Source organism: Rhinolophus ferrumequinum, chromosome 12 (assembly GCF_004115265.2).
Source record: "Rhinolophus ferrumequinum isolate MPI-CBG mRhiFer1 chromosome 12, mRhiFer1_v1.p, whole genome shotgun sequence".
Classification (NCBI taxonomy): Eukaryota; Metazoa; Chordata; class Mammalia; order Chiroptera; family Rhinolophidae; genus Rhinolophus; species Rhinolophus ferrumequinum.
Genome location: NC_046295.1, coordinates 83,775,594 through 83,801,296, shown reverse-complemented (window position 1 = coordinate 83,801,296; position 25,703 = coordinate 83,775,594). Strand labels below are relative to the sequence as shown.

Genomic DNA, 25,703 nt, shown 5'->3' with positions numbered 1-25,703 from the left:
TTTTTGTCTCTGCTTGTGATCATGACCTCGATTTTTCTTTTCATATACGTTGCTTGTCTGGTCTTTTCATGTCAAGGCTAGTCGAGCCTCAAAATGAGTTGGCTGCTTTCCTTTTGATCTTCTTTGGCGCGGTCTGTATATAATTGGAGTTTTTTTCTTATTTAGAATTCTTATTTAGAATTCAGTATGTGAATGTGACTTGGAAAGGTGAACTTTCAACTGTTCAATTTCTGAAATAGTTCAGTTTTCTATTTCTTCTTGGGTTAGTTTGCTGCATGGTTTCTTGTAAAGCACCCACTTCACAACCATGTAATGGTCAGTCTGGACGGTGACTCTCTCCACCCTCACGTGAATGTGTTCTCCCCGTGCTGCAAGCACGGCTCTCGGGTTCGGAATTCCAGGCTGACAGGGACTGTCCTACAATGTTTTCAAGTTACTTCCCCCAGACCTCTGGCACCACTGCTCACGAGAGGCCCACCCTCAGATCACCATTCTTGTAGGAAATCTTTCTAGGGAGTTTTTAAGATTTTCTCCATATCACTATGTGTCTATGTCTGGAGTGATTCTGTTCCGTGTCATGCGTCCTGCTCGGCCTCTGAGCACAGGCACCGTCACAGCAGACGTCTGAGTGTCATGTCCGCACCGCAGCTCAGCTGTCCTCGGGCTGCATCCAGTGGCCCCTTCACCCTTCAGTTTATTTAAATAGCTCTATTTTCATTTCTAGAATTTCTCCTTGGCTCCTTTCCATGTTCATCTATTCTTAGTTCTCAGGTGCCTTTCCTTCGCAATGCTGTGGTGTGTGCTACGAGTTCTTCCTGTAACGCTCTGTGGGTTTGAGGCATATTCCGTCCAAGCCACCTGTGTTTGTGCAGTAACCCTTCTCCTCTAGGCCTGAGCTCACTTTCCGACCGTGAGCGTTGTCGGTCGCCCCTGCTCAGTCATTTCTTCTACGGGGTTGGCTCTCAGAACTTTCGTCTGCAGGTTCATCGTGAACAAAAGTGAAGTTCTTCTCCCAGGTCACATGCCCTCCTGTCCCATCCCCTCTCCAACCCCATTCAGAAACGGGGCTCCCATCCTGGAGTCTCGGCCTCCAGTCCATTATCGTTCTGTGGGACTTACAGGCCTGGCCTGGCCAATGAGCTGCCTTTGTGATCTCCTCAGCCTCCCCCAGCCCCTTAAAGGACCACACGCCTTCTGCAGGGCCAGTGCTGCTACTGTTCAGCACCGCCTCTTCCCAGACTGTCCACAGATGCCTGGCCACTGTCTCGTCTCATTTCTAGCCAATGTCTAGCAGACATTGTTTCCCATTGGCTATGTCAACTTCCAAAGGTATTTCTCCCCTTACTGCTGTGTTCAGAGCAGAGGCCTGAGGTACAATCAGAGCGTCGCCTGGTCAGAAGCCCTCTCTCCCTCTAACTTTGGCCTCTTCCCCTGGTTCCCAAACACCACCACTCAGCAAGTTCAGGTCCTTTCTTGCAACAAATACAGCAAAGCAAGGCTCTCGGTGTCAATCACGCCACCCCCTGCTGTGGAAACCCTGCAAAGCTCCCGCAGGGCAAAACCTCTTGGACAGGCCGGCATGTCAGGGCCATTCATGCCGGCCCCACCGGCCCCACCACCCCAAGCCTTCCATCACACACCTGTGCTCCCCACCCAGACTTCACTCACCTTGCTGCTTTTTCTGGAATGCACTCTTGTTAGTTCCCCCAGCCTGACATTCAAGATCCCCCTGATCAGCCCTGGCCCTGTTTCCTCTTTCAGCAACCCTCCAGCTTGGTTTGAGCGGCTGCTGAGAAAACTCCCTTCCTTTGGAGGGACGGCCTCCTTGCACATGCTGTGGGCTCCAGCTCTGGCTGGGGCTGGGGTTGACAATCCCAGAGGCCAGGTGCTGAGCTGAGCCCCTGGCCTGAACATGCAGCCTGCTGGCCTTCCCTAAGTGTCCTTGTAGGCAAAGCATCCCCCCGCCTTACTCAACCTCAGACATGGTGTCTGCAGAGGGCTCGCGGAACACAAATGTCTGCCATTATATCGGTGACACCAATCTTGGCAGTCCCTGCCCTGTGTGAGAGACTCGGCTCCAGCAGCAGAACCTCCCAAGGGCACCCCAAGGCTTCCCATGGAGCTGGGGGACGTGCTTTGCAGACACGAAGAGAAGTGAGGGAGAACCAGGTGCTCTGTTCTCTTCTCAAAGGACAAGATATGGCTGTAATGCCAAGTCCTAGGGACTGAGAGCTGAGCTGGTGGCTTGAAGCCCAGGACGGCATCGCAGGACATGGGGGACCAGCCTACCCTCGTCTCTGCCTGCTCTCTTCTGTTGGGTGGAAAGTTCCACCTGAGCTGTGCTGTGGCCCTAGGGAGCTTACAGGAAGGCTGCCGGCCCAGCACTGGGAGGGAAGCTGAGCAGGCCAGGAGCGCACCTGGAGCTGGGCACCTTACCTGGAAGACAGTGAGGATGGCAGCAGGGAAGGTGTCAAAGTTGGTCGTTGGCGTCTCATCTTTGAAGTTGAACCTGAGAAAAATGAGACGTCTGAGGAAGGGGCAGCCCCCTTAGGAGCCGCAGGACCTGGCATAGCAGCTGGGCACCTAGGGCCTGTCACAAGCTGTAAGAGGGCTGGGCTCTAGGAGGACCTTTGGGGATGAAAAGCAGGAGGAGGAACGGGGGCAGAACCACCGCTCTAAGCTCAGAAGCCCTCCCCATGGGCCCACTTACTGTCTGTGCCCCCCACAGCTGCTGAGCCCTTCCCACTTTCTGTTCCTCAAATAGCTGCTCTGAGCCCCACCCACTTACTGGCCCCCAAACAGCTGCTCTGAGCCCCGTCCACTTACTGGCCCCCAAACAGCTGCATGCCCAGCAGCGCAAAGACAACGATGAACAGGAAGAGCAGGAAGAGGAGGCTGATGATGGACTTCATAGAGTTGAGCAGCGACACCACCAGGTTCCTCAGGGAGCTCCAGTACCTGGGGGCAGGCGGGGTCTGAGCCCAGCTGTGCCCGGTGGAGCACATCGGCTCCGGACCCCCACATCACGCTCACCCCAGTTCCCTGCAGTCACAGCTGTGGCTTCTGGGGCATTCTACGTCCTAAGCGTCCCACAGTTACAATACACAAGGAGTGGAGCTTCTTTCCACAGTCCTAGACCCAGCCTCCTGTCACCAGGGCACCATGGGGATGGCACACCCATGTGTCCAGGGCTGGACTCACTCTCACCTCCCAAACCTGGCCCTGCCACGCTCCTCAGCAGGACAGTGCAGGCATGGCCCACCCCGGGCTCCTGGCCTGGCCTGTCCCACCTCAGCACCCAGGCCCCCTCCAGGGGCCTCCGGTCAGCGCTGTGTGAAGTGAGGGCCATGACTGCTGGCCGTCAGCCACCGCACATGGGGCTGCCGTAGGCTAGGGGCCACACCGCCATCCGCGAGCGGGCATCCTGTGAGCAGAGGGGCACACGTCACCAAGGACCAGGGACACGGTATGGCAGTGGGTGTGGAGGACATTGCTGGATGACTTCCCTGGACCCAAACAGCCCCTGCACCGCCCCTCAGATGCTCCCAAGTTCTCACCGAGTCCCTGCCAGTCAGTGGCACCCACAGCACACGGGCCCTGCTCATGTCTGCCGACAGCCTAGCTGCTGACCACTCAGAGTGCCGAGTGCCCTCCACCATGGAGAGCCGAGTACACTGGGCTCCCTGCAGGCACCCGAAGCAGCCCCAGGCCCCAGGGAGACAGGCCACAGGTGGGAGCACCACAGGCTCCGTCCTGCACTGCGCTGGGAGAGGACAGCGTAGGGTCCCTGCTGTGCTGTCTGGGCTGGTTTGACTGCTCTGGTGGGTGATGTGTTCTCCCTCATCTGGTCACCACAGCCCCAGCAGTGAGGGCGGCGACTAGCCCAGGTCTGCACACTGGCTGTGTTGTCACCTCTGCCCTGGGCCTCGGCCTCTTTGTGGGCAAAACGGAGCCACTCACTTCCAGAGTTGTGAAAACACCGTTCACATAGGACAGGGCTGGGGGGAGGGACCATGCCAGCGCTGGCCGGGCCGAGGGGCTGAGGGCCAGCTTGGTGGCAGGAAGATGACTTCTACCCGACAGCTCCTGCTTCCTCCATTAACTATGAAGCAAAGTCTGCCTCTGCAGACTCATGGTGGGATGGCCGGTTTCTAGAGGGGACCATATGAAACCACGGGGTGCAAGCTGATGGACAGTGAGACCTCCTGTCACCTGGATGCAGTCAGGATGGTCCAGAGGACACATGTGGCCTGACAGGCTGAGATGAGCAGGGGCTGTTTCATGACTGTCGTCCGAGTCTGTGCAAATATAAGCCCCAAAAGATACCCCCACAGCTGAGTGTGACGCCGGCACCGCCAGCCCCCAGCTCCCACACTGCCCCCACGCCCCACCGGGCACAAGGCGACATACTTGGTGACTTTGAAGACCCTCAGCAACCGCAGTGCCCGCAGCACGCTAAGCCCGAAGGAGGTTCCTGGCTTGATGGCGGCCCAGACCACTTCAAAGATGCTGCCCACGATGACCTGCAAAGGGCAGAGGTCAGCCACCAGCCCCGCCCTGCACGTGTGGCCGCCTCCCTCGTGAGCAGTGCAAGCCACGCAGGGGGACGCGAGGGACACGCCTCACTGAGCTCCTGCAGCCCCAGGCCCACCAGACACATAGGACAGGGGTGGGTGGGGTCAGGCCTGCTGGCTTCCTGACAGGTCTGAGCTGCCCTGTCCAGCGCCCCCCGTGCCTAGAGCAGCCAGGTGACCCAGCGACTCCTGACGCCGCAAGGCTGGGCAGCTGCCTATAAGACGGACCTGCCTCCGTCACTCCCTCCCGCTGTCACTGCTCTGAGGTCCAGATTCAGACTTTTCCCAGGGACCAGAGCCCAGCACGCGTCACCAGGAACTTAATGGCGAGCCTGCCCTTTGGTTTCACCAACGAGGTCTCCCAGATACTGTCCTTGCGGCTGGACGGGGACCCATGAGCAAGTGGCATGCCCCTCGTCCCCAGCCGTTCCTGGTCACTGTCACGTGAGGGGCTCGGAAAGGACGAGCGGCGGCTGCAGCACGCAGACCCTGCCATCGTACCTCTGGACGGGACACACAGCGGGGCCCCGACGCAGCCCCTCCCCCCAGCACACCCACGGGCACGCCCGGGCTCACGCCAGCACGCGCGCCGTCCTTCACGTGGCTGACCGTGTCCTGTAACCTGACTCCGGGGGTTGGTGTGGGGCACTCAGGCGTGCAGCTCGAGTCTCACTGCCCTTGGCTCACACATCACCCAAGGTCACAGTCACGTGCACACAGCTCCATCCACTTCACACCGGATCAGCTCAGCGTCACCTTCTCCCCAAATCACTAAGGAGATGGTGACTGTGCTGGGACAGAGGCCTCGGCCCTTCACCAGAAGCCCCCCTCGGGTTACCGATGGCCCATCAACTGGCACGTCTGGTGTGGCGGTCACAGTAGCTATAAGTGACCCCAATGCAGCCAGCCGCTGCACACTTCACCGTGAATATGTGTCGGACTACACAAGTGACCTGACACCGACACACCAATGGCTGCAGGGCCCGCTGTGACCCTGGCAACACAACACGGGACAAGCTGGCCACAGTGTGACCGTCACCAGCAACTTTTCTCAGCAGTCACATGGCCTCCAGATGTGGCTTTGGGCCAAAGACCGGCATTTTCTAAATCTGTCCTCACTGTCACCTTTCAGTGTCACTCCCCTTTTCCACGAACCTTCCTCAGGATCTGCTCCCATTGGCTCAGCATAAAGGTGGCCTCTGAGGTTGCCCGATGGCCACACCATGGTCTGCTCCCCTCCCCCACCTTACAATCCTGTGCCCTCGAGGACGGGCTGGGCCTAGTAACTCACATCCAGCAAAGGGAACAGGACAAAAGTGATCGGATGTTACCTGAGGTGGCACTTTACAAAGACTGTGGTCCCCTCTCAGCCTTAGGCCACCAGCTGCCGTGTCGTGGGGGCAGTGGGGCAGCCTGTACAGAGGCTCAGGAGACCAGGACCCGAGGCTGCCAGCAACACGTGAGAGCCTGGAAGCTGCCTGTCCGAGGCCTGTCAGCCAGCGTGGGCACAAGCCTAAAGCTCACGCGACCTGGAGCCAGGGGCACTGGGAGGACACATCGAGTGAGAAGTAACAACTGCTTGTCGCTTTGGGGCAATTTGCCATACAGAAGAAAATCCAGTGAAGTTTGGAGGGGGAGGCACTGCTGTCATAACAGGCAGACGTGGGCGATGTGTAGAAGCTGAGCCCGATGTGCCCGGGACACAACCACAGGGGGTGCCACACAAGGGACAGTCCTGGGAGGCAGGGCCTGTTGTGTTGGCACCGAGTGTGACCTGCAGCTACGGGAAGGGCAGAAATGTGCTGATGAACCCAGGAGGCTTCCCAGCAGATGCCACCTGGTGTCACAGGACAGAGAGTGAGGAAACTGCTGTCCCGTAAAAAGAGGCTGGGACTTGCTAGCCTGGGAGTGAGTGCTCAGCCTCTCCAGAGAGCAGGTAACGCCCCAGTTAGGTGGCCTGTCACCAGGATGTAAAGCAAAGCATAAGGAACGTAGTCCACGCTACGGTAATAACTATGCATGGTGCCAGGTAGGAGCTAGACTAGTCAGGGGATCACTTCCTAGGTTTTACAATCAAATGTCTAACCATATGCTGTACCCCTGAAATTAACATAAAATAATACTGAATGTCAACTGTAACTGAAAAATTAAAGCGGGGGGAAAGGTGAAGGGAAGTAAGAGGTTCAGATCTCCAGGAATAAAACAAGTCAGTCATGGGGGTGTAATGTGCAGCCTGGGGAACAGAGTCAGTAACACTGTGATGGTGTGGGACGGGGTCAGATGGCGGCTGGACTTATCACGGTGATCACTTCTTTAGGAAGATGAGTGTTGAATGACTATCTGTACACCTGACACTCACATAATGGTGCATGTTAGCTACATTTTAATAAGAATCTTTAAAAAAAAAGATGACATGGCCTGCTGTGATGACGGGGCCACACGTGGCTGTGACGTCTAAGCTCCCAAAGGGCCAGCCCTGCTCAGTCTCCAAGGTTGCCAGGCGCCTTGCAAGGGGGCTCCAGAAGGCCTAGGCGCTCGGGGACACAAAGGTGCTGGCCCCTAACAGGGCTGTGGGTCGGCGTTTATCTCATGGGTGAACGCCCAGGTTTGCAACACACCCACTGAGTTCCTGGAGACGGACATTTGCAGACATGTCACCATCTCGGCTTGAGAGGGGCAGACACAGCACAAAAGGTATTGGGACGCCCAAATCCCACCAGCAGAAAGAAGCCTGGGACACTGTCCAGCTGAACACATGCTGCCTTCAGGAAAAAGGGAAGGTAACTTGGGCAGAACGAGGGGCCCACAAGGCTTGCAGGCCTTAAGCAGCCATCGCAGTATCGCACACGCCCGCCGGGAGGACTCCGGCATCGCTGTGGACCAGAGGCTCCCTGGGGTCCACTGTCCCCGTTCTGAGCAGGCACTCACCCTCTGTGTGTCCCACCACCCTGTAGGCTCTGTGGGGTGGATACGTCGCCTCTATCTCCCCGCGTCTGCAGGTTGAGGGGGACCCGGCAGCTGCACTCAGACAACCTGGCCTCGGAGGATGAGCCCTCGGGGGGGTGGCAGGTTGACAGTGTCACACTGGGACCAGAGCGTGGGCTGTGGTGGCCCCCACGGCTCCTGGCATCCTGGTGCTCCATCCCTTTGTAACGTCCTCCTCCCCCTACATGCGGGCTGGGCCTAACAACTCACTCCAAGTATAACATGGAAAACTGACGGGTTACGTCTTCTGAGCTGGAGCTCTGGGGCTTCCACCGTGGGTCCTCTCATCCTCCTCTCAGATCACCAGCTCCAGGTCCTGAGGACACTCCAGCCGCCTGTGGAGGCCCGTGTGACCAGGAACAGAGGTAGCCAGCATGTGTGTGAGCCTGGAAGCTGATCTTCTCAGTCTCACTAGCCACCACGTTTGATCACCTGAAAGCACCTCTGCCATCCTGACCAGCCTGGAATGACAGCACCCACTCCGGCCTCGGCTGGGACCTTGTACCCGGGCCCCAGGGAGGCCACACCTGGACTCCTGGCCATGGCAATGGGGCGATGCCAAACACTTGCCACTTTCACGTGCTAAGTTTTGGAATAACTTGTGAGCTTATGTGCAATTATGCCCGTGTTCTGGGATCCATTAGTTCAGACGAGAAACCTAAGCAGCTTTAAGATTTATGGTCTGACAGCTAGGGATCTCGCCTAGCCCTGAGAACACTGCGGAGACGTAGGTCCTCCTGGGGTGGCACCTTCACCTCTCAGAGTCCCCAGGTCACAAAGAGGCCTCCAGGTAGGCCCAGCTCTGGACTCAGCACAGGGCCTGCTGGGCTGGGCCCATGGAGGTAACCCACGTGAGCCTTCCTTCCAGGCCTCTCTGAGCCACAGGGGCAGGTGCAAGGAACCGGCCAGGCTGCTGCATCCCAACCCCTCAAGGAGGTTCCCCCTGGGGGCGCTGCTGCGAGTATCCGAGCCTGCCCAAGGCCAGACCCACAGGACGCTGGGCAGAGACCAGGCCGTCCACCGGACAGCAACATACTGAAAAGACCACTCTTCCAGACATGGAGGGGGCCAGAATCCTCAGCTGACCTTGAAGTCTACAGACAGGGTCCGGGGATAGAAGGAGGATGTCCTGCAGCCCCCACCCCCCAATCAGGGCTTGATCGGGAGGGGCCGCCCATCACGGCACCTCCCTGGTGGCAGGAAGCGTTTCTGACCCACAGGGGATCACAGTCCCCTTGGGTCCTGGGTCCTGAGCCACAGACCGCGGCTCACGGGGCGGATGTGTGCATGTCCAGCACGGACACCAGGACCTGCTGACGAGGTGACATACTCACCCCAAAGTCGAAGCAGTTGAAGGAGGACCGGAAGTAGCTTCTGGGCCCCAGGCCGTACATCTTCAGAGACATCTCTGTGAGGAAGAGACCCAGGAAAACAAACTCTGCAAAGTCTAGGAGAAGCCAGAGAAGAGGGTGGTTAGCGCGCAGCCTCCTTCCACCTGGCTCCAGCCCAGACCCCGGGCCTTCTGGGATGGAGCCATCCAGGCCTCTGCAACTCAGCCCAGCAGAGAAGCCACAGGACTGGGAGGGAGGAGAGACGCTCACTCCAGTTTGCAGGTGGTGAGTGCCCAGTGCCTGTGGGGCAGGGGGTAGGCCCAGCAGGTGGGCTCCCAGGACTGACTGGGCTCAGGTGGGTTCTTGGGCATGGGGTACCCCCAGGGTGCCCCCAGAGGAGGGCCAAGCCCCGTCGCCCGGCCTTCAGCCTCCGTCCGTCACACCCCACGCTCTGGTCACAGGGCGAGTCCCTCAGTCCCTCTTCAGAGCTCCCTGTCTTGCCAAGAGGACTCCCGTGCCCTCCTCAGGACCCCAGGGCACCATGCTCGCTTTTCCCTTTGTTCACAGGCTTGCCCCACCACCGGAGCGACCCTAGACCCGGCAGGAGGCGGCTCCCGGGCGGCACGCTGTGAGCCACACAGGCTCCTGCAGCTGGGCCCATCAGGAGTCCCACCTCATGCAGGGGATCTGGGCACACGGACAGTGCCCCTGACACAGCCCGAGCAGAAGGCACGGTGGGAACAGGAGGCAGCAGAAGCCACAGGAGGGCCCAGGCAGCAGGACCCGCAGCTGCCCGGGGACTGCAGACATCACAGCAAGGTCACTGTCGCTGACCCTCCCGGGCGCCGAGCTGGAACCTGCTACTGCCTTGGACAGGAGACCAGGGCACTGCCTGTGACCCAGCACAGCAGCTCAGAGCCCGAGGCAGGCCCACCCGAGGGCCTCCCAGGCTTCCCGGGGCCTCTGGCGTCCAGACGGTGGGGACACGATGTCCAGCCTGCCGTCACTGCACCCCTGGAGTTTGCAGTGCCCCCAGCTCTCCACCAAGCACTGTACGACAGAGCCCCGCCCCTGGACGAGCAGACACCAGCACTACTGGCCACTGGGCACCGGGCCTCAGACTGACATACGAAGGTCTCAAGGAGGGGACCCACTCTCTGTCCATGGCCTGAGGACATGGACAAACAGCTCCTGGGAGCAACCCACCCACGGCACGCTGGTCTCTGAAGCCAACCAGAAAGTCACCAGGACACCCAGGTGGGTGCAGAATGAGCAGTGAGGAGGCAAAGCTGCCGCCCTGGGAGGCTGAGAGGCCACGTCAGCGGCACAGACACCCGCTGCCCCTCAGGCAGGAGCAGCTCAGGCCTGACACTCCCTGAATATCTGGCCAGCAGGGCAGGACTGTGGTGGAAAAGCTGAGCACTGCCTGCCGCGATATGCAGCTCGCAAAGTCCCAGCCACCTGGAAATACCCGAGGCCTCATAGCCTCCCCACGAGGTTGCAAAGGCGCCCTGTCCGCCTCTGCCCCTCAGGACTCCCCACAGGAGGCCCCGAGATGAGCCTCACAGTGACCCTTGGAGCTGAAGCCCCGAGACCAGCTCGCAAGAAGCATGGACAGGAGCTGCCATAGACCAGACCACCAGAGAAGGTCCCTCTTCCCGCCTTTATGCCAGCCCCCCAAGGCCAAGCGAGGGTTCGCTCATTCTTGACTGGCTTGTCCAGCTAGCTGGTGTGTGTGTGCTGCCAGGAGCGGGCAGGGGATAGGATTACCGTCCCGAGATCACAGGCCAAGGGGGAGCAGAGGCAGTAACGTAGACAGTGTCTTCTGTTAACAGTAAGAGGACAGCATGCTGTGAGAACAGAGGGACACATGAGAAGGTGGTCCAGACTGTCTTGTGAGGCCAGGGGAGCTCGCAGCAGCATGGTCCTAGGGGCCAGCTGCCTTCGCCATTCGAGCCTCAGTTTTGGGGCTCCTAGCTCCCTGATGGACAGACAGCCGAGGTGCACAGAACCCTCTCTCCACAGGGCACCAGCCACAGGCCAGGACCGACGGGAGGTGTGATGCCACTGGTGCCAGCAGGTGCCCCCGCCCTCACTCACTGCATCACCCTTCCTCTGCTCCAGCCTACCTGGCAAGGGCAGAGCCTGCACTGAGCACAGCTGTCCACACCCAGCGCACACCCACCTCTCCCTCCAGCCGCTTTCCCTGGAAGAGGCCGGTGAGTTTGGGAACTCCCAGGAGACCACAGAGAAACAAAGCAGCAAGGCGCAGAATCCTGAGGCCTGGCCCAACCCATGACACCCCAGCCCTGGGAACTCAAATCCCAAGGCACTCCAGCCCTGTGCTCTTCGGCCCTGGGCACCCAGCACCCCAGCCCTGGACACCCTGGCCTTAGGCACCCCGTCTCAGGTACCCCAGCCCCGGGTTCCCTAGTGCATCAGACACGCGACCAGGCCATTCAAGTAGCAAAGCCAGGAAACAAGGACCAGACTGACAGGCACCACCGGCTCTCTTGTGGGAGAAAAGGCCCAGCCAGGGAGCCCACTGCTGCGGCAAGAGGAAGCTGTCTCCCTGGCGCCCACCCAATCCCCAAAGGTGGGGGAGTAGTCTGAGGACTTAGGAGATACTGAACACTGTGGCCCCCGGACACATGCCCAGAGGCAAGCGTGGGCAGTTCAGGGCACAGCAGCTGCACCCCCACTGTCACTCTGGAACCTGAACCCGCGCCCTGCTTCTGCCACCTCTCACCCTTCCCATCATGTAAGACACAGATTTCAATGAGGGTGTGGGGACTGCAGCCCAGAGTCCCATCCCATGCACACTGTCACAGGGCCTGGGGAGCCTCCAGAGTCTACAGCTCAGAAGAGCCCGCAGCAGCCATCCAGGCTCCTGGTCCCACAGAGAGAGCCTGGCAGGCCCGCTGGGGCAGGACAGTCAGGAGGGTTCTCTGGACAGAGGGCTCCCCTGGGCCCCTCAGCTGGCTGCAGGCACACAGGACTCCCACGCAGAGCCCCAAGCCCTGTGTCCAGGTCACTAGACACCGAGGCGGGGTGAATGGAGCTGACCCCTGGGGACAGAAGTCATTAGCGGACTCCGTCCTGTGAGCTGTCTAAGCCCAGGCCACTAAGGCTCAGCTTGGCCTGGTCACCCACTCACTTCCCTGCCAGGCGCCCTTTCACCCTGCCCTGACGGACAGGGGTCTAGTCAGGTGCACTGGGGGTCCGGGCGGCGCCGGGATGGGGCGCGGGGCTCCCGGCGGGGCTCCCGGCTCGGCACCCGCAGCACGGAAAGGCCGGGGCGGGGCTACGTACACAGCGCCGTGGTCAGCCGCTGCGGCTGCTTGTGATGCACCATGGCCACGCACAAAGTGTTCAGGGCCACCACGCACAGCACCGCCCAGTAGAAGCTCTGCGCCTTCACCACGCGCCGCACCAGGAACCGGAACTTCTTCTCCTTCCTGCGCAGGTAGGACGCGCTGTCAGTCCTCCCGCTCTTGAGGCCGGGCCGGGTGAAGGGGGAGCCTGCGGAAGAGGGCTCGTGAGGTCGCCGCGGCAGACACGCGTGCCTGCAGCCACCTCCGGGACAGGACCCCACTGCACATACGTGAGGACAGCCGACTACACACGTGACCCCAAACGCCACCTTCAGGGACACTTGCCCCCAGGCCTGGCTCAACGCCCCAGTTCCAAGCACACACACAATGTGCCAACCGCCCTGCCCGCAGTTCCCTCCCCCATGAGGGAACCGAGATCCTCGTGGGGCACCATGGTTGTTGGGCTCCGATGGCAGACCCTGGACTGGAACTGCCGCCTGTGTCTCAGCACCGCCGGACACCTTCCAGGCACAGCCCCAATGCCCCTAGGCCCCTAGCTCCTCCTCTGCTGCCTCCGACCCTCCCGCCCTCCTTGAGTCGGGTCAGCAACCACCCGACACGTTTGTAGGGACTTGTACTGGAACGCAGCAAGGCCCCTCCGCTTCGTCTGCTCCGTGGCTTCTGTCGGGCACCGCACCACCGCGAGCAGGACCCAACAGCCCAGTACTGACTCCCGGGAGACTCGGTGGGGCAAGCCCCCAACCCCACGCCCGCTCTGCCCGGCCTAGGCCAAGCGTGTACGCTTCCTGCAGAGCCGGCCCCCTGCCCAAGGGGACCCACAGCCCCCTCGTGATGCACTGGACACGAGCAGTGAGAACCAGTCAGCTCTGCCAGAAGAGCCTCCTAGGCTGCTGCCCTTTGCCACCATCTGCCCAGGGCCCACACCAAGCCATGCCCACGTGCCCACAGCCACACCCATGTTCCCTGGGGCAAAGGCACAAGGCCACAGTGGCACCCACAGCTGCTCGCTCTAACGGCCACTCCAGGGGACTGTGTCGCAGCAGGACCTGGGCTCTGAGCAGCAAGAGGGAGGCGCTGTGAACCCCTTGCACAGCCACAGCGCCCTGGTCAGGTCTCCAGCCCAGACACACACTGGACAAACACATCAGTGCCCCTGACACTCCACTGCTTCTCCAACATGCCTCTCAAATGCACATGTCCTAACCCGATGCCGGACAGGAGACCCCCCCACCACCCACAGCGCACTTGTCCGCAGTGCCCCATCCCGGAGACACTTCCACTGCAGCTGTCCTGACAGTCTCCTCTCACGCCCACGTCCAGTTGGTCAGCGAATTCTCTGGGCTTGTCTTCCAAATATATCTTGAATGCGACCACTTAACATCCCCTTGGCTGCCACCTCCAGACCCAAGCCACCATCTGTTGGATTCCTACAGCGGCCTGCAGACTGGTCCCCTGCCTCCCTTTCTGCACTCCAGTCCCTGGCCAGGCAGCTGTAGCCAGCTGACATCTCCCTCTGCAGACCCACCATGGCTGCTAATCCCTCTTGAGCCCCAGCCCACCGTGACCCTCGGACTTCCTCTGCCTGCCACCCCTTCCCACATCACTTCTTTCCAGCCACACTGGCCTCCGTGACATTCCTGCCTCCGGAGCACGTCACTTGTTGCTCAGAATGTTCTCTCCCAGGTGTCCCTGGGGCTGATTTCACTTCCTTCGGCTCTACTCAAAGGCAACCCTCCAAGCCTTCCACGTCCATACCTTTAGCATCCCAGCACCCCAGACACTTCAAGCCCCACTGCCTTCCTACTCTCTGTCCTTTGCATACATTTCACTTGGTATCTGCTTCGCTGGCTGCTGTCCCCACTGGAATAGAAACTCCAAAGACGAAGGTCCTGTTTGGTTCGGTGCTGCAGCCCCAGCGCCTCACGATGGGCCCCTGACACGTATGTTGAGTGAATGAACACATAAGCGAAGACAAAGCATGACAGTACCACGTGCACCTCTTTGGAGGCCAAGAACTCGGACGGTTTCCCAACAAAGTGTAATTTGTAAAACTGGCCCAAGTGCTTTCTACTTCTCAGCTAGATGGATTCACAGTTTTATCTCATCTTCAAAGAACAGGTAATTTAGGTGTGATTTAAATGACTTCAAGCCATAGAAAAAGATTTTTTAAAGGCTCTCCATTTTACAAAATCACCATAAAAACTCTAGGTAAAATAGGAATAGAGGGATCATCACACACATGATAAAGTTTTAAAATCCTAATGAAATTCCGATCCACAACATGTATATCAGTCTCTTATTAACAAAGAAACAGCCCAAAAGAAAAATGGACAGGGCATATGAAGAGTCATCAAAACCCAAATTAAAGTGAGAAACACACTTAAAAAGAGGTTCAAAATCACTAGCGGTGAGTGAAATGAGAATTATAGTCCCATGGAGGTATCACTTTATAATCACCAAATTGGCCTCAAACTGGCAAAAGTCAAAGGCAGCTGCGTCCTCCTGCACTGTGGGTGGGGGTGACGTCATCGGGCCATTCTGGAAAGCAGCATCCCAAAACGGGACAAACATACCCGTGGCCTCAGCAGCCCTGCCCCTGGGGACCTATCCGCAGAGGCAAGTCAGCTGAGGAAGGGCTGACATTTACCGGATTTGGGGGCAGCACTTTTCATGGCAGAAAACAAAACCTACCAATAAACCAAGGACCTAGTGGGGGCAGCTGATGAGTCAGTGAGGCCGTAGCACGCAGGCCACAGGCCACTCACCACTGCAAATCAGAATTAAGACTGATTGATGGGGACGTTTACATGTGGGGGGGGGGACGTGTATGAAATCACTTCTGTAACATGCAGGGGCCCGAAAGTCGACATATGTGCACATGCATGTGCGTGTGTGACATGGGACGAGTGTGGAGAAATGGAGGGTAGACTCTCAGCTATTAACAGGGCTTTAGGGGGCCCGGGCGGGGTAGGAGAGGGAAAGCAAACAACCCCGAGAAACACAAGTGACTCCATTAAAGACTGCTTTCTCAGCAAAGCAACGACGGAACGGGAATCATGTTCTACCTCAGGCCCACTCAGACTGCGGGGCAACGATGTCACTCAGCGAAAACCGGCCCCTGCACTGTCAGCCCCACCCCTGCCCGGCTGAAGGCGGGGCCTGGGCTGAGCCTCCCCTGCCATCCAAGGCACAATAGGGTGCCCTGGCACCACTGACAGCAGGGAACAAGAAAGGCTGTGCGGGATAAACTATCCGGAAGTTTCCTTTTACCATTGGAGAAACGCGTGAAGGCAGGGGCCTCGGAGGCAGCGTGCTCCAGGAACATGGACGACAGATGGGTTTAGGAGAGAGGTGACCAGAAGCTTTCAGTCTCTCCAGAGTCAGGGACACCAGCGGTCTCCAGCCTTGGGACAGGCTGGAGGGCTCCATGTTCACTTGACGGGTGGCAGAGCCCCGAGCAGCCAGCAGTCAGCAGCCAGCGAGGTGTATGGAAAGGGACGAGCAAGGGGCTGCCAGGAGCTGGACGCACAGCCCACCCACCAGACGGGAGGGCAGAGCGGAGGGGTGGCCCAGAGAGCTGCGATGCCTGGGTGACCCGCAGGCAGCTGGGTGGCTTCTGTACCCAGTCACGGGCCCCACAGAGCCAGGAGGACCTGAAGAGACTCACCCACAGCACAGAGGTCTGCAAACCGGTCCTCGCCCTCCTCTGCGTGGATCAGGTCGTTCCGGCTCTTCCTGCTGGCTGCTCTCTTCAACACTGCTTTAAACAGAGGGTGCGAGGGAACTGTGTGAGCGGATCCGGGGGTCCGTCAGCTGAGAAGGTGACGCTCCTCCAGGGACTGGTGGCCCGTCCTGACCTATCCTGAAGCCAAAGCTGAGGGAGGAAGGACAACTGCGGGTCCCTGGGGGCCCTTCTTGGTCCTCAGAGCACAGGGACAAGGAATTTTGAGGGTGGGCTCCACTTTTCCTTCTCTTCATGATGATGTCAGTGGGGACAGGCCGCAGCTGCCCCAGCAGCTCACAGTCCAAGGACAGGTGAGGCCAGACGATCGGTCAGACCTGCAGACCTGCTCAGAGCCCCAGGTGTGCACCCTGCTGGGACCATGGCAGGGGTGGCTGGGCTGTGTGGCCCTGTCCTGAGCAGTGGGTGTGAAGAGAGGGCAGTCTTCCTGGTCCTGGGGCTCTGCTGGCAGCCAGGGCGGTGACCACGGCATGGGGCCCCAGCCCCAATGGCCCCAGGTATGTCTTTCCGTAGCCACGGGGCGAGGGGGGGGGCAGCATCACCCTGAGCCCTGAAGACAGACACAGCGTGGTTTAGACCAGCAGGTTTAAAGCTGGTTCTGTCCTCACAGACTAACATGGTAGCACCAGCTCCATCTGGCCACTCAGCACCTGAAACATGGCGAGCGGGACAGAAGCGGTGGACTTGTCTCTCATTTCCTCGTAATGTACTGACGTGGATGCTTACACAGTCCCGTGTGAGCAGCCGTGTTGGACGACACAGCTCTCGGGCTGTGCTGTGCGAACAGGCCGCCGGGACGCGGCAGGCGTGGCCGTGCGGAGCCCACCACCAACCACGGCTGCTCGGTGCATGGCACGCGGGTCCCCAGGAGCGTGCCGCTGACCGGCACAGGCCTCCCCACCGAAGGGCTGTGCCCAGGACCGCACGCGCACGTTTCCGGCACAGCAGAGGCTCGTGCACGAGCACGCAAACGTGTGCACGTGGGGCGCTCCGCACCACCGGGCGCTCTCCTCCGCACGAGGCCTAACAACAGTCACCTGTGTCAACTGGACAACTAATAGTCTAGGAAGTCCATAAAAACTGGGACTTATCCGTAAAGAAAAATAAAAAACCCACGCGATAGCCCGGGAACGGACCCCTGCAGCCGCCCACGTGCAGCCTCTGCGCTCCCCGCTAAGACCGCGATTAATATGCCGCCCCGCAACCCCCACACACACGGGAAGGCAGGGCCAGACAGTGACAGGGAGCCCAGCCCCGCCCGCAGACCTCCCAGCGCCCGGATCTCTCAGAGTGCCAGTGCGCCTTTGTCACCTACCATCCAGAGGGGACTTCTCCTCAGCATTCTTGTCCTCCTCGGCCAGCATGACCTCCTCTGCGAGTGAGACACGGCTCAGGTCGGGCCTCCGGGTGCTGCCTGACAAGGGCCCACCCCCCACACGCCGGCGCACGCGCACCTGCTGCAAGACCCTGCCAGGTGCAGCACCCTGCGTGCGGGGCCGTACATTCCAGAAACCTGTGGCCCCCGCTGAGCTCTCCCTCGGTGTGTCCCACCGACAGTGCCCCGTGAAGAGGGCCTGGCGTGTCCCCACTCACAAGTCACCCTCCCCTGACAGCGGCCACCCAGTAGGTGGGCTCACCACTGACCAGCACCTGTGAAGCCGGAGGAGGCAGAGCGGGTGCCCCACGTGGAGGACGCAGCACTGGCCTGCGGCCGGGCCTGAGGCCGGGCACTTAGCAGCCCCAGGCTCCAGGCGCGCAAAGTTAAGGGCCAAACACGGGTCTCACAGGCTGAACGAGCTTCGCCTGGGCCGAGCCGGGCCCTGCACTGGGAAGGCGTGCAGCCCCAGCGCCACCTGGCCGCCGGTGCGGGCACCTGGGTGAGCTGGAGAAGCACTCTGCACTGCAAAGCCCCTTCAGAGGACCTCAGTTCTCCTCCGCCAGACTGGCCTTGTGCCCCCAGGGCCACTGTCCCCAGCTGGCGGCCAAAGAGGACGTGGGGAGAGGGAACTGGCGGCAGTGCCGTTCTCACCGGCCTTGAAGATCCACTCCAGGTACCCGTTGAGCTCCCTCTCGATCTGCTGCTGCCTCCGCAGCTTCAGGAAGGCTCTGCGGTTCTCCACCCGCTCACGCTCCTTAGCAAACTCCCTGTGGGGCGGGGCCGGACGGCCAAGGGAGTGAGCTGGGCAGAGCCACGCCCTTCCAGGTCAGCCCTCTTCTAACCTGGGCACTGGGAGGGCACAGGGGAACCCGCCCTGCTCAGGCTCCCACAGCAGTGAGGCAGCACCTCGGTCCCCAGAGAGCCAGCTCCAGAGCACAGGCACAATTCCACTGCCCCCCTGCATGCCAGCCCTGTCATCTGCCATCCTACAGAGGAGCTTCTGAACAAGAATTCACCACATGACAACTTTCACTTTGTTTCTTCCACTGGTTCAGACCTAAAGCCATTGCCAGAAGGAGAAGGGAAAGACGGGACAGACAGGAACGGGAAGGGCTGGGTGAGGGCGGGCCAGGGACACAGGAGGACATTCTAGAGCCACTAGGCTCCCCGACGGAACTGCTGAGGCACACGGCAAGCAGTAGGGAGCTGTTCTGGCCCTCAGGGCGCAGCGTCGGCCCCCCCCCCAGCCATCCTGCAGGCTCGTGGTGTCAGAAGGCAGCTGTTCACACATAGGCACAAGAGTGTGCACGCACACACGTGCGTCCAGCGTGGCCACGCCTTCAAGCTCAGGCTTGGGGCAGGATCCAGGTCCCCCAAGGGCAGGCGGGCGCACCCCACAGCAGAACAGCAATGCCTGTTCTCAGCAGTTCTCTTCCAGGAAAAGCAGCTGGGCTTGTGGAAGGGCCTTGGCACACCTGACGCCTGGCACACAGCCACGGCAACAGGGAGAGCATGGCTCTGACCAGGCCTGACCTCTAGCCTGTGGCAAGCATCCACCAGGGCCTGAGCTGCGGCAACCCTGGCAATGAGAGGAAGCCGCTCCTGCCTGGACCTCCCACCCCCCTAAGTCATGAATCTATGGGAGCAGGAGGGTCTACGGGGTAAGGGTAGGGCAGTGACAACACTACTGAGTCAGTCTGAGGGCCACCAGCAGAAAGTCAGTGCAGTGGCCCCTCCCCCCGTGGCAGGTGGCAAGGGACCTACCCTCTGAGGCTTCCCCCTCACCAGGAAGGGTCACGAGGAGTCACCAATGATGCTGTCTGGGACATGGGAGGGTGAGAGCCCAGGACGGAAACAAGCCCCCTTGGCAGCTCTCACCCAGACATGGCAGAGCTGTGGCTGGACCAGGCCTTTCCCAGCCTGGCTGTCCAGGGGCATCGAACCGCCGCAGCCTTGGCACGACCCCACCGGGGGACCCACCTGCTCAGTGCTGACCGCTGGCTCTAGGGGTTCCCTGTCTGGGGGACTGGGAGAGAACCCTGCGGTCCTGTGCTGCACCTGGAAACCTGAGGGAGGCTCAGCCAAGCCTGATGAGGAAAAGCACCCAGAGGCCAGGTGGAAGAGGACCGGGGACATAGACCCGAGCCCCAGCGTCCCCTGCCACCCCCACACCTTTCTGCACATTCTCCATTGGCCAAACAGAGCTGTCCTATGCAGGCTGTTCTCCCGCCCACCACAGACCCACTTGTGTCCCTGCCAACCTGCCCCCCGAGCTGTCTGCAGTGCAGAGCCCGTGCTGCAGCCCCCAGCAGCCCCCAGCCTACTCCCCACCACAGTCTGGCTCCGGCTCTGAGGGTCCCCACAGCCCACTCCCCATCCTCTGTACCTCTGGGCCCCCACTCAGCTCTTGTCTGCCTGGAAGTCCCCTCCCTCCTTCGCCAAGCCCATTCCTGGTCCCTTTGGGGTCTCCGCTGAGATGCCCTTTCCCCAGGAGCCTTCTCTAGCCCCGGCCCCCCATCTAGCTCAGACATACAGCTCCCAGGCAGGAGTTCCACATCCACCCTGCGCTATGGGTGTCCCTGTGGAGGGGCTTGGAAGGACATGCTAGTGACATGCCCAGGACAGGGCGAGACAAAGGACACATCCCAGAGCCGGAGCATGTGGGCCTTGGACCCAGCCACTGTCCTTCCCAAGCTAGTGTGACCACTGTCCCTGGGGTCTTCCAGGCTCTCCTTCCAGCCCACACACAAGCCCTGAGCCTGAGCAGGAAGCATCAGGGTGGGTGGAGGGGAGTCTGACAACAAGGTGGGGAGGGGGCCAGGCCCGATGCCCTCTGCCTCTGTCCCAGCAACGTCCTCGGCTGAGGAGGGCAGCACACACTCACAGCTGCGTCCACAGGTGGGCTCTCTTGCACTCCCAGAGTGGGGTCGGGAAACACCTTTCTGAAAGAAGGGCTTCCAGCACTGCGACCACCCTGACCACTACTGGAGGAGCCAGAAGTCAGGTGACCGGAGGGGGCAACAGGACTGGGGTGGGGAGCCAGTAGTGACCGAGATGGAGACTCAGGGCCACTCCCCTTGTTCTCAGGGCACAGCTGCCCAGAAACCTGCCGTGGGCCCAGGCGAGAGGCAGCAGCAGCCCCTATCCCCCCCCACCTCTGTGGTCCGAGTCAGAGGCCATGGTGCCGTCCAGAAACGGGACAGAGGGAAGGAGGACAGGGCACGGGGGCAGGCGAGGGAGGGTCGGGATGGCAGCAGAAGGGAAAGGCTGCCTAGAGCTCAGGGTGCTGAGCGAGACCACCATGGAGCGTAAGCCGTGTGGCCAAGCCGGGCCGGGCCTGCGTCTGACTCCGCCAGCTCCCCCCGCCTGAGAACAGGCAGCACACAGGTCCACGTGCCTCTTACCCTGAGAGCACTCCCAGGACCAGGTTGAGCATGAAGAAGGAGCCGATGATGATGAGAGGGATGAAGTAGAGCCAGTTCCAAGTGTTTCCAGCGGCATCGTTTGTCTAGAAACAAGAGCACATGAGCGGGGAGGCCTGGTCACCAGGCACAGCCCCAGCCCCTCTGCGGCACCTGCCAGGGTCTGGGAGGGCACATCCAGGAAGGACCCACAGCCACCACCACTTGCCACGCCCCACAGAGCTCTCTGGGCCTGTGGCTCCCAAAGCACTGAGGATGCTCAGCACTCCTGGCCACTGGCCAGCTGTGGGGTCATCCCAGGGAGCCACAGGCTGCCCAGCGCACCTGAGGGCCACATGCCTGGTTCTGCAAGGACCTCTCCCTCCCCTGCGGTTCCCAGGCTGCTGGACTAACGAGGCAGCTGCTGTGTGGAGCCCACAGGCCCCAGGGCCCGAGGCTCACATTCTGTCTGCAGCAGCTCCACAGCCTGTGCCACATGTGCCCCAGACCAACAGCAAGCCCCCAGGATCCCGGGGCACAGCCTGTGCCATGTGCCTAGTCTGAGACGGGGCCCCGTGCTCAGGCGTGATCTACATAAACAAATGAAAGAAGGACCATCACCCCAGACCGACTGGTTTCTGCAGCACAGCTCACAGAAGGGTGAGTTCCTCCGAACCTCATTCATTTCCAGTTGTTGTCTGTGTTTATGGGTCCCCAGTAGACTTGGCTGAGAGGGCAGAGAGCCTCTCTCCATCCGTGTCTAGCGCCAGAAGTGGACCCAGAGGGTGTATGTGAGTGCATGCTGGGCAACCACCTGGCCCCTTAGTACCTCTTTCAGGGGACAGCTCACAGGTCAGGGGTCAGGGCCTGAGCAGGACAGAGTCAGGACAGCCCTAAGGCTGGGGCTGATCTCCAGAGGCTACTGTCGGGACCCCTACCCTTCTGCACCTGCTGGTCTGGGCAGCGTTACAGACTCGACCCCTGGAAGTCTCAGGTCCCCTGGACTGACCACACCTGTGGCTTCTGATTACTGGACAGTGACCCAGAACAGACACTCGGACTCCCAACTCTTAAGTGCCATCCACGTTCCCTGACCACACCTCTGCCAGACCCATGAGCTACTCCGAGCTGGGATCGTTGACCACATCCAACAATCTCCCTGAAGGACACCCTCAAAACCTGCTCCTTCCTGGGGAGAAGGAGAAGAGCTGATGCAGCCTCAGCCTCCTCACATACTCAAGGGCTGGGCTCCTGAACTTCCCCTCTCTAACAGGGCATTCGTACAAGAGCCAGGCCACTCTAGTCTCAGCCTGACACACCAAACAGATCGAAGCAGGACTCCCACGTCTGGGAAGATGAAGCAGACATACTCTTCTAATATCCTGGACATCCCATAAAGAACAAATATAAGAAGATTCAGAAAAGGTGGAGAAAAGAAAAGAAGGCAGACCAGCGGGACCTCTGGGCCCACGGTCAGTTTGTTTCTTGCCTCATATATCCCAGACTTGTAGCTGAAGAACCTGCAACCTGGACGTGCCAATAGGCACAGGAAGAAATTCAGCGACAAAAGCCAGCATTCTCTCTAACCACAGGACTGGGAAGAGAGCAGCCCAGCAAGACAGAAAACTTTTAGACAATAACTGCATTACTCCAGCCAGACACAACACAGAAAACTGGTGCACCTCCACCCTGCCAACAACGGCTCAGAGGGAGCATACACTTCCTCCCTGACCCCAGCCTGTAAGGATGCAACCAACCTCCCCACACCCTAAGCCAGGCTGATGCCAGAGAAGGACAAGCAGGGAACGGGCGCCTCCTCCTTGACAAGGGGGTACTGACACCTCTCCTATCGCACCCCACCTCTGTGGTATGAGCGGACGCCATGCGGGGAGGGAGCCTGGACTCCCTCTTCCCTACTGAGCTGCTGCCAGAAAGGCCTCATGGAGACTGAGGATTTGCACCACCAGCCAGTAGCAACAAGGCCACACACCACCCCACACACACTCATAGTAGAGACCATGTGGAGAGCAAGAAGGAAGCACACCTAACCCTACCCAGGAAAGTTTTCTAGAGGCACACTGGGGAGCCAGAACTACCACCCCACCCAGCAGAAAGGGGGAGACACCCACAAAGTGCCAACAGAGGCCAAGTGGGGAAACTCGACTTCCCGTCCCACCTTGCAGTAGCGAGGCATCAACCAGTGACAGAACCCCTGACAGAACTGAAACAGGTTTAAATAAGATCCAGGGTGCCATGACATACCAAAATGGCCAGTTTTCAGATGAAACTCGTTTGCCATACCAAGAACCAGGAAGAGCGCAAACAAGGAAAAAAGACAATCAATAGATGCTGTGCTGGTTAATTTTATGTGTCAACTTGACTGGGCTGTGGGGGGCCAGATACTTAGTCAAACATTATTCTGAGTGGTTCTGAAAGTCCGTTTTTGGATAAGATTAATGGTATAATTAATAGAGTAAAGCAGATTGCCCTCCATAATGTGGTGCGCCTCATCCAGTCAGTTGAACACCTGAATAGAAAAAAAAGACAGACCCTCCTCCAAGAGAAAATACTCTGGTAGATTGCCTTCGTACTTCTTCTGCACCATTGGCTCTAGTGGGTCCTGGCCTCATCGCCTAAACTGCAGACTTGGACTTTCCAGCCTCTACAGTCACAGGAGTCAATTCTTAATAATAAATCTCTCTCTCTCTCTCTCTCTCTCTCTCTCTCTCTCTCTCTCTCTCTCTCTCTCTCATATATGTACACACACACACACACACACACACACACACACACACACACACTTTCCATCCTATTGGTTCTATTTCTTTGGAGAACCCTGACTGATACAGATTGCCAACACTGAGATGACAGAGAGGACAAAAGTATCTGACCAAGATTTTAAAGTAGCCATCATAAAAATGCTTCAGAGAGTAATTGTGTACATACTTAAAACATGAAAAAATAGACAGTCTCAACAAATAGTATCAGCAAATAAATAAATGACAAAAAGAACCAAAACTTAGAAAATTAGAACTGAAAAATAAAATAACTAAAATAAAAATTTCCATTGAAAGGCACAACAAATGAAGGGGACAGAGGAAAGATCAGTGAACAGTAACAAAAAACGATAGAAATTACCCACTCTTATGAACAGAGAGAAAACACTTAAAAAATGAACAGAACAAAACAAACAAAAAAAGTATCAAGGAAAAACCAAAACAGAGTCTTAAGAACCTGTGGGACTGTAACAGAAGAGATAATATTCATGTCATCAGAGTAGCAGAGTACAGGACAAAGAGAAGAAGGCTGAAAAGTACTCAGAGAAATTAATGGCTGAAAACTTCCAAAATTTGGCAAGAAACATACCTACAGATTCAAGAAGCTAAGTGGTGCCAAACAGGATAAACCCAAAGAAGTCCGTAAGACATATCATAGTCAAACTTAGGAAACTAAAGAAAAATTTCAAATCTTGAAAGTGGCAAGAATGAAATGACACCTCACTTATGGGGGGAAAAAAATTTAAAAATTTCTCATCATAAAACATGGCAGTCAGAAAAAAAGTGGCACAATACTTACCAGGTGCTGAAAGAAAATTGTCAATCCAGACACCTACACCCATCAAAAATATCCTTCAGGAATGATGTGAAAATCAAGACGTTCTCATATAAAAACTAGGGAAATTAGGAGAATATGTCACCAGGAGATCTACCCTGAGACAATAGCTAATAAAATTCTCTAAACAGAAAGAAAATGATGAAAAAAGGAATTGTTGACCATTAGGAAGGAAAAAAGAATAATGAAGAGTAAAAATGAGGTTAATAGATTTTCTTTGTCCTTTTGAGTTTTCTAAATTATGTCTGACGGTGGTAGCAAAAATTATAACATATTCTGATATAGTTCTAAATATATGTACAGGGAAAACGTTTAAGATAATTATATTATAAATCGGGGTGGGTAAAGAAATGTAAAGAAGTTAAGGTTTATACACTTCACTTGAAATGGTGAAATGATAACAGCAATAGACTGAAACACACATACACACACACACACACACACACACACACACACACATCAGTATACACATTACTTTCAAGTGTCCACAAAACATATGCTAAGATAGATCATATCCTGGGCCAAAAAACAAGCCTCAATAAATTTTTTAAAATTTACATTTTTTTCCAAATTCAGTGTACTCTCTAACCATCATAGAATCAAACTAGAAATGAATAACAGAAAGATAACAGGAAACTCTCCAAACACAAAGTAAACAAAACAATTTTAAATAATCCATGAGTCAAAGAGGAAGTCTGAAGGGAACTTTTAAAATACATTGAACTGAATGAAAATGAAAATACAATATATCAAATTTGAAGGACACAGCTAAAGTAGTGCCAAGAGGGAAATTTATAGCACTAAATACATATATTTATTACAAAATAGAAAAGGTCTCAAATCAATGCTCTAAGCTTACACCTGAAGCAGTTAGAAGAAGAGTAACATAAACACAAATCAAGCAGAAAAAAGTAAACAATAAAGACAAAAGCAGAAATCAATAAAATTGAAAACAAAAACAGCAGAGAAAATCAATTAAAAACAAAATTGGTCTTTGGAAAAAATCAGTTGACACACCTCTAGCAATGCTGACCAAGGGGACAAAGAGAGAAGACACAAAAGATCAATATCAGGACTGAAACGGGCTGTCACTACAGGCCCAGCAAACATCAACGGGTCATGAATACCACAAACGACTCCACATACATTTAACAATGTGGATGAAACAGATCAGTTTCTCAAAAAACACAGACTATCACAATTCACACGATATAAAAGAGATAAATTTTATAGTCTCTTAATTAAGGAAAGTGAAATTGTCATTTTAAAACTTTCCCCTAAACTACCCCAAAAAGGAATAGATATATTGATCAATGGAATAGAATTGATGATCTAGAAATAAACC

General features: G+C 57.3%; 1 protein-coding gene across 1 annotated transcript in view; it reads right to left on the bottom strand.

Annotated features, from left to right (window-relative positions):
• The window catches only part of CACNA1B (calcium voltage-gated channel subunit alpha1 B), a 158,929-nt gene that overhangs the window by 91,478 nt on the left and 41,748 nt on the right, over window positions 1–25,703 (bottom strand). The window contains 9 exon segments of the mRNA XM_033123225.1: window positions 2,437–2,509; window positions 2,827–2,958; window positions 4,411–4,523; window positions 8,894–9,006; window positions 12,203–12,412; window positions 15,893–15,982; window positions 17,283–17,339; window positions 17,997–18,112; window positions 20,750–20,853. Of these exon segments, the coding sequence (XP_032979116.1) occupies window positions 2,437–2,509; window positions 2,827–2,958; window positions 4,411–4,523; window positions 8,894–9,006; window positions 12,203–12,412; window positions 15,893–15,982; window positions 17,283–17,339; window positions 17,997–18,112; window positions 20,750–20,853 (1,008 nt within the window).